This window comes from Saimiri boliviensis, chromosome 19, assembly GCF_048565385.1.
Source record: "Saimiri boliviensis isolate mSaiBol1 chromosome 19, mSaiBol1.pri, whole genome shotgun sequence".
In the NCBI taxonomy this organism is placed as follows: Eukaryota; Metazoa; Chordata; class Mammalia; order Primates; family Cebidae; genus Saimiri; species Saimiri boliviensis.
Window position 1 is genome coordinate 28,898,828 of NC_133467.1, and position 9,241 is coordinate 28,908,068.

Sequence of the window (9,241 nt, forward strand, 5' to 3'; positions counted from 1 at the left end):
ATCCTATTCATCCCTCCCTCACCCCTAACCCTTGGAAACCACTGATCTTTTCATTGTCTCCACAATATTGCCCTTTCTAGAATGATATACAGCTGTGTAGGCTTTGCAGACTAGTTTCTTTCACTTAGTAATATGCATTTAAGGTTCCTCTATGTCTTCTCATAGCTTCCTAGCTAATTTCTTTGTAGTGTTGAATAATATTCTCTTCTCTAGATATACTACAGTTTATTCATTCACCAAGGTTACTTTGAAGTTTTGGTGATTATGAATAAAGTTGCTCTAAACATCTGTGTGAAAGTTTTTGTGTGAATATAAGTTTTCCATTCATTTGGGCAAATAGCAAGGAGCATGAGTGCTGGATTGTATAGTAAGAGTATAATTGGTGCTGTCCTTTCTACAGTGAGTGAGTTCTCACAAGATCCAATCATTTAAAAGTGTGTGACAGCTTCTCCCATGTGCTTTTGGTCTGCTCTGGCTATGTGACATGCCTGCTCCCCCTCTGCCTTCTGTCATGACTGTAAGCTTCCAGAGGCCTCCCCAGAAGCAGGCAGATGCCAGCATCATGCTTCCTATATAGACTGCATAACTGTGAGCCAATTAAACCCCTTTTCTTTATAAATTACCCAGTCTTGGGTATTTCTTGATAGCAATGCAAGAATAGCCTAATACACACACCAAATTTCTTAACTTACAATAACCTGATGGATAAATATCACAGTCAAATTAAGGGACAATTAAAGCTAGAGTTTTACATTCTAATATAATATCATGACTATTCTTATTAATGCTAAAATAATTTCTTTATGGTAAATAGTAATTGTTACATTTGATAAAATTGGTATGATGAATCAACTATGCAACATCAGATCTGCATATTATTTGTACTCATATTCCCAAATTTATAGAACATTTTTTTAAATGGAAGGAGTTTAAAAGCAAAAACAGAAAAACAGCTTTTCTGTGGCTCCTAAAAAGAAAAAAATCCAACAAGATATTAAAAATTCATCCTTAAAAATGGGATATACTCTCTAAAGCCAATTTCCTTGAAGTTTTTTTTTTTTCACGTTTACTGATTGAAAGATGAAATGGTAGATTGAAGCCAGACATTAAAATTGTTTTAAATTCTCACTTACTTGGACATAGAATATCAGCAGTCTCAAAGTCATGCACCCGGCAGATAGGCAAAAATGAGTCCCTTGAAGATAAGGTACAGAAAGACTACTGAAGTATTTTGCACATTAAATACTAAGCCATAGGACATAAACATCTTACTTTCAAAAAGAGATTTCTGCATATATTTCTCAAGATCAGTAGACAAAGCCAGAAGTCTACTACAAAATATAACCCTACTGCACTGAAATATATTTTTTCTGTATATTAATCATGTAGTCATGTAATATTAAAGTATAGTTACAGATTCTAATAAACAGTACATAATCTTAGTGACACCAGGACATTTTAAGAACTCAAACCTCTACACAAAGATGGTAAACAATTTTAGACTTACAGTATCTTAGAATTTCAATTAAAAACATGCTGAGAAAGTGCCACAGTTAGAGGCAGTTCTGTTTGGTGGAAGTCTACAATTTTGAAATTTTGAATGTATATGGGATGGAATGAAGAGAAACATAGTAGGTATTCCTGATCAAAGAAAATCATGTCATTAAGAAAGCTTAATGTAATACAAATATGAATGTACACTAAGATAGTAAAATCACTCTTTACTCACAGGTGAGTAACTAAATTGCTGAATGGTAAGAAGCCTTCCATTAAATGTGGATACATGACTTCAGAGTTCACTGGCATCTAAATGCAATAAACCAGGAAATTGATATTACACATTGATTAGACAAAATGAGAAAAATCTTCAACCATAAGAAACCATAACAATAGATTAAGATCAAAACATATTAACTTATCATCATTAAATTAAAAACCTTAATACATATCCTAGTATAAATCCAGAGTTTCATTACTATTAATGCTAGGTTCATAGTAAGTGCTTAACAAAGATTTTTAAATGAATTTTAAAAATGCAGTAACGTTAGCATTTAGTAAATATCAAGTACTTTGCAAACACCTAATTTGCTAAAAGCTCAGTGGCCTCATTTCAATGGTTTCAATCTTACTGCATATCTTCTACTTTAATTTTGGAGTTCTTCCTGAGAAGAGAACAATATGAAGACTGCTATTGTTTATTACAGTCTCTGAAGACAAAGCTATAAATCTTTAACAACTGCATAGCATCAATAATCTGTGTCATTTAAGTCTTTTACTATGGTTTTCATCTTACTAAAGCTATCAGTATAAACCATTATTATGACTAAGATCCCATTGTAAGTGACATTAATTTTATATGTCTTTGAATTTGTTAAAAATAAATTCAAGAACTTCCTATCCTAAAAGCCAGTAATGCATTATAAGCAGAACTGCGACAAAGACAAAAAAATCCCCATAATTTTGCCTCAACTTAAACTCACCATGTAAAAATGCTCCAGTCGAATTCCATATACTATTTGTAAGGCTCTCATGTAGATCATGTGCAACACTTCAGGCTACAGCAAAAAATAACTTTTAATACTCTGATGTATAACTCTAAAGCTATGTCACTATCATTATTACCATACATTATTATAGTCAATGAAAGAAAAGGAGAAAAAGGCAACAAAATTATATCATTTCCCTAGAAATATTCCTTATTTTTTCCAAATTTTAAAACACCTATGATGCTTAACTTTGCTCATTCATAAGTGGTCAATGGGATGGATCAGCTGTTTAAGAATGAGAGCAAGTATATCCAAATCAAGCAACCCATCCACCTTAGGAAATGGAAGAAGAGTTAGTCTTTCAGAACAAGCTGACAGGCATGTGGCAGAAATAATGGCATACTGAAAATGTCTGTGTGTGTGTGTGTGTGTGTGTGTGTGTGTGTGTGTGTGTGTTTTAAAGAACACATGAAACCTTGTTTGCTGCCATAGACATTAAGGTTCCCTTAGATTTCAAGTTTAAGGGAACCCTTGATCAGCAGGTATAAATGGTTATATAGGATTTAAAAAATCTGATCTTCTAAAACAGCAGTTCCCAAAAGCTGGCCTGCGAATCTATTCTAATTCATATATTAATACAAGTTTACTGGGTGAGCAGTAATATGAGAAACATCGGAAAAATGTGCTAATCTTTTAAGAAAGCTGAATTTACTCAGTTTGAAGATATCATTTATTCTAAGAGTATATCTTCCATTTTAAAGAATAAAAGTGGGTAGTGAGATTGAAAAGTTTCAGTTCTACATCATTAAACCAGGTTTTACAATGTTATCACTTCAAGTCCAACACAAGAAACTGGAAGGAGACTTTGGGATTTTCTGTGACACATATATAGTTCACTTTATATTTAATAACTAAAGATATAAAAAAAAATACCTGTCAAAACAAGTCAATTCCCCTGGGGCATAATGCATGAAAATTAATCTGTAAGCTTCCAAAGAGGATTATCTCTAAGCATTTTTTTGTGGTTCAAAACTACTTGGAATAAGTTCCTTCAAGCCCTACCAATAAATGATACTCTCAGACCACTATTCCAATAATAATAATAAAAAATTTAATATACTTTAATATGGTTTAGAAGTTTTTTTTTGTTTTTTTTTGTTTTGTTTTGTTTTTTTTAAGAAAACGACCATATTAAAGAATTGAATCCTAATGGGAATGTAGAAGTCACCACACATATAAATTTAGTTTTATTTTTAAATTACACTAGGTGAGAGATTCCTTCTTGATGAAAATGACTGGTCTCTATCAAATAGGAGGGCATATCACTTTCTTGCCATACTACAGAGCTAGTAGCTAACTTTTTTCTTAAATACTGTTATCCACATGCAAACATAACCACCTTTTACCTTTGGATTTGGATAAAGATCATTCTTTGTCAGGTTTTTACCATCAGCTCCTGTTAAGATCTTATTGCGAATATGAATCACAATCTCAGCTATATTATATCTGGGGAAAGACAAAGTTTCCATCTTGGAAGTTTCCTGTTAATCTGAAAGAAGAAAAAAATATTAGAAATACCACATAATCTGTAGCTCTCATTATCTGGAAACCGATAAATATAAGGACAAAATGAACGAGCCAAAGTTGAACTATTCATAGTAGTGTTAACTATCATAAAACAGTAAGACAAAGACAAGTATTTGTACATGTATCCTAAGAAGACTTTTATTCTAAAGTGACACTGTTATTTTCTGCTAGTTTTCTTAGTGTTGTTCTCTTTTATGTGGAAAGGAGGGGGCTCTGGTTGAATAGGTAGATGAGAAACCATGTGGTTCTCTTTTACATTTGAGGGCTGGGGAGCTTAACAAGACCAATCCTGGTACTTCTCAAAGCAAGGCATATAGGCAACATCATGAGCAGAAGTTATATATAAAAAACAAGGGCATAAAAAATTGCATTCTGATTTGACATCCTATTCAATACATACATAGTGAGATACCTAATAAGGTTTTAGATGCAAATAGAAGAGAGAAAAAAACCAGAGTAAGAACAGACGATATAATTTGTAGAAATTTCTATCACCAGAGTGAGAACTTTAAGAAAAACGAATAACCATTTCTTCTAATGTCTTCACATAGTATGTTATTCCTACCTGTGTCTCCCTAGAGTAGTGTTCTCTAACTTTACCCCCCCCAGGGCATATCTGGCAATGGCCGGAGACATTTTTGGTTGTCAGCACAGGAGTGTGGGTGCAACTAGAATCTAGTGGGTAAAGACCAGGGATGCTGCCAAACATCCTACAATGTATAGGGTGGACCCCACAGCAAAGAATTATCCAGTTCAAAGCTCAATAGATGTAGGAAAAGATGGCCAGGGGCAGAACTGTGTTACTTATAGTTAAATGATTACAAACTTACTTTGCTTTTTATGCACTGACATTTGTGCCATGGATCAAATATTCTTATGCAAGAACTCTGGGAAGGAATGCAATCTCTGCTCACAAGACTTGGGAGGGTCTTTGCAGATGGGAGCTTGCAGGACAGAAAAGTTTTGCCTATGTTCTCAGAATATGGAGTAATTCTCATTGCTCTGTGTCCTCAATGAGGAGATTAAAAACTCCTTGATTTTTCATGTGTGGTCAGACCTTAGGGCACCGTTCTGCCTCTTTTGCAAATGCACCTGGATAGACAATGAGTGGTAAAAACTCAGTGTCTTAGTTAGCATTTCTTAAAGAACCACACAAACACAAGCTCTTCCCTTGGCCATCTTCCTTCTCAGCCCCCCTCCCTACAGCCCAGCCTGCAAGATTGACAAGACAATGCACCCAATAAAAAGCATGTGGAGCCCAGAGCTCAAGGCCATCTTAGTTCACCCTGGACCCATGCTGTGAACTTCTACCCTTGTCTCTGTCTTATTTCTTTTCTCACTCCCTCGTCACATGGGGCACCCACGTACAGGGATGATATGAAAAAAAAACTCGTACCTGTAATCTCAGCACTTTGGGAGGCCAAAGCAGGTGAATCACTTGAGCCCAAGGGAAGGGAAGGGAAAAGAGAGGGGAAGGAAAGGGGAGAGAAAAGAGAAGGGAAAAGGGAAGGGAACCTTGTCCTAGACCTTTGCATTTAACCCTGTTATAATACTTGCTGCAATGTACTGGAATTATGTTTAAAGAACTCTGACACTACATTGTGACATTACAGTAAGCTAGGATCTTTTCATTTTCTTCATATCTCTCACTGTAATCACAAAAATAGCAAGGTAACAGCAAGAAGAAAATGAGCGGCAATAGCAGCCACTGCTACTGCTCTCAGCCACTCACTTAAACCTATTGTGTTACCTTTGGATCCCCTACTCTCTAGTGAAACAGAATGATCTCAGAGACCCAAGGTGAATATATTCAATTTTGCAAACAAATTGAAATGGCCAACAATTCTGGAAATCTATTTCTTTAGGCTCCTAATGTTTTTTAGAATCTTAGGGTTAAAAAGAAGCTTTGGCAACTTGCCTAACCTCTAATGAATGGAAACTATTCTAAGCAACGATTAACAAATAACTTCCCAATTCAGCTTGAACATGTGACAACATCACAGAATTCACTAACTCTCAATCTAACTTTTTCCCACTTTATTATAGTTCCAAATTAAATAACTCTTCTTCGTAGTGTGTGGAAACATGTTTTGTTGTAATTTTACCTCCTGGTCCTATGTATAGTCACTGCAACTAAATGGAATAATAATAATAGAATTAATCTGCTTACATGACACCATTTTCAAAAATGTAAAGAAAGCTATTACACGTCTGCTAAGCCCTCCCTTCTCTAAAATATGTATGACTTCTTTATATATGGCTATATGTAACTTTAAAATACTCCTTTTATGACATTGTTTTAGAAACCAACTTATCCACCTTCCTCTAACACACACTATTTTGTAAATGTCTTCTTAAAATGTAATGCCCAAACTGAACATGACCCTCCAAATATGGTCTGCCTAGGGCACAGTATTAATGGCCTCTGCGTAGCACTTACTGATCAACCGAAACTCCAATAACTTCATCATGACCCACTTACATCAAGCTCCAGCTTCTCCCTGTTCCTTTCCCCCTCCCTTTCTCTCTCTCTCTCTCTCTTTTTGGTCACATCTACTGTGTCACTTGTGTTGTTGTATACACTGATTATTTAAACCTTAGGCAAGTTTGTACTTTCTACCACTAAATTTCATGATTGCAAGCTTTCCTTTTAGAGCTAGGACCTTTTGTTTATTTTTTTTCCTTTGAGACAGGGTCTCAGTTTGTCACCCCAGCTGGAGTGCAGTGTGGCACAATCAGAGCTCACTGCAGCCTCGAACTCCTCCCAGGCTCAAGCTATCCTACTGCTTCAGCCTCACAAGTAGCCGGGACAACAGCAGGCACACACCACCAGGCCCTGCTAATTAATGTGTGTGTGTGTGTGTGTGTGTGTGTGTGTGTGCGCGCGCGCGCGCGCATGTGTGTGTGAAGATGGGGTCTCACTATGTTGCCCAGGCTGTTCTTAAACTCCTGGGCTCAAGGGATCCTCCCACCTCAGCCTCCCAAAGTGCTGGAATTACAAGCGTGAGACACCTTGCCAGGCCACAGAATTAGGATCTTATAGAATCTAGATTCTTATGCATCACATATTAGATGTCCCCTTCAGCATAAATATGCATTCTACATTTTCATCTAAGTTATAGACTTAAAAATTGTTCATTAAAGGATCAGACCAAAGAAAGACTTCAGAAAAAGTCACTTTTCCAAATCAAGCTGCATCTGAATTAGAGAATATTGCAATAGAAAGTGTAGGTATAAAATATCTTCATAATTATTATCATTCATTCCTCTCTTCTCGAATGTTTGGCACTCTGCTATCAGATTAATCCTTATAAAAACACAATGCATCATATAACATTTGTATGAAAATACTTCAATTACCTTACCCAACACGTTAAATTCAAATTTTTCTGCTAGGCTTCTAAAACCTTTAGTAATTCAATGAAATTTTTGCTCCAAGTTAGTCTCCTAACTTTCCCAAACTTCCAATATTTCCTTTTGGAACCTCTTCCAAAATCCAAATTCTATCATTCTTTCAAAGTACAGTTTCGGTTACAATTTATTCATTAACGTGTATGTTTGGAGAGTGAGAGAAGAAAAAAGACAGCTTCCAACTACATAGTTTGAGGTTCCAGGTGGGATAAGTATATAAATGACTTAATATATATGCAGCAATCCTCTAACGACTAGAGTAGCAGAGATTAACTGCTAATTACTCCTCTGGTTTCTCATTTATTTGCAGCACTACGATGCTGAGCAGAGTAGGTACCAAAAGTTTACCTGTTAAATTTTACACACTTTGTTTTGTTAAAATAAATTATTTCTGGACTTCACAGTTCCAGAAGGCAGAGATTAAAACAAACAGAAATGACTCCCAATTTCAATAAATTAAGTAAAACGTTCCTTGAACTTTTAAAGAGAGAAAAAAAAAAAAAATCATCGCGTTACGCATGCGTAGTGCTATATGTGCGCCGCTCTCTTCCTTTGAATTTTGGATTAAGTGTGAAAATTTTGCCATTTCATTAATGGTTTTTAATTTGGTTAGGAGACGTTCTGCAAAAAGCTGACAAGCATCTGCAGCCAAACAAGCCACATTACCACCACCTTTCCAAAAACCACAGAAACCTAACCTAAGTTGAACAATTTCAGCTCAAGCTCGTCTTCTTCGGTCTATGCTGCACCAGGAAACATCCACTAGTTTCGGAGGAACTAAGCTCTGGTTGTTTCCGGTACTAAAATTAAATAAAAAGTAACGATGGGTCCGCCCCTCACCTCCCAAGCGCTGGTTTCTTCAGCCTCCTCCCACCGCTGAGTACAACGAAAACATCTCCAGGCCCGGCGTCCCGACCCACACCACAGCGTCCTGCCCGCGCGTTGGGACGGAGAAGGCGCCCGCAGGCTCCCTTCCTCCATCCTCTCGTACTCACCTACAGCGCCGGCCGCCCACAGGAAGGCGGTGAGTTTGGGGAGCAGCTGCAAGCAAAGCCAAAAATCAGCAAACGTCTACCGTTGTCACTTTTCAAACTTGCCGCCTCCTACTGGAAGTCCCGCCCCGTTCCGCCAAGCCCACTTCCGCCCGCGACGGATGCCGGTTGGGCTCAAAAGACTACCGGCGGGTGGGGGCTGCAGTTGTCATGGAAGGGGCAGGGCGCAAGGCGGAACCATTGTTCGCGGAGCTGGGGTAGAGTCGAAACCCGAATTCCGCAGGACTTGGGAGAGCCGCGGTTTCGGGGAGGAGTCTGGGGTTGAGCCCAGCTCTGCGTCACTTCCGCCAGCGCTTAGAGCGTTTCGGTGTCCGAGTTGAAGAACAAAACCAAGTGGAGGAAGTTTCACTAAATTCAGGGTGACAAGGTAGTACGGACAGGATTAATTTATAGAATTCCAGAATAATAGAGCCGGGCGCGGTGGCTCACGCCTGTAATCCCAGCACTTTGGGAGGCCGAGGCGGGTGGATCACGAGGTCGAGAGATCGAGATCATCCTGGTCAACATGGTGAAACCCCGTCTCTACTGAAAATACAAAAAATCAGTTGGGCATGGTGGCGCATGCCTGTAATCCCAGCTACTCAGGAGGCTGAGGCAGGAGAATTGCCTGAACCCAGGAGGCGGAGGTTGCGGTGAGCCGAGATCGCGTCATTGCACTCCAGCCTGGGCAACAAGAGGGAACTCCGTCTCAATTAAAAAAAAAAA

General features: G+C 37.9%; 1 protein-coding gene across 1 annotated transcript in view; it reads right to left on the reverse strand.

Moving 5' to 3' along the window:
* The window catches only part of NUF2 (NUF2 component of NDC80 kinetochore complex), a 31,838-nt gene extending 22,859 nt beyond the window's left edge, over positions 1 to 8,979 (reverse strand). Inside the window, exons 1-5 of the mRNA XM_003943395.4 lie at positions 8,480 to 8,979; positions 3,893 to 4,035; positions 2,481 to 2,555; positions 1,730 to 1,806; positions 1,134 to 1,195 (exon numbers count right to left, since the gene is read on the reverse strand). Of these exons, the coding sequence (XP_003943444.1) occupies positions 1,134 to 1,195; positions 1,730 to 1,806; positions 2,481 to 2,555; positions 3,893 to 4,015 (337 nt within the window). The 5' untranslated portion in view covers positions 4,016 to 4,035; positions 8,480 to 8,979. The remainder of the gene's footprint in view (positions 1 to 1,133; positions 1,196 to 1,729; positions 1,807 to 2,480; positions 2,556 to 3,892; positions 4,036 to 8,479) is intronic.
* Positions 8,980 to 9,241: the final 262 nt, after the last annotated feature.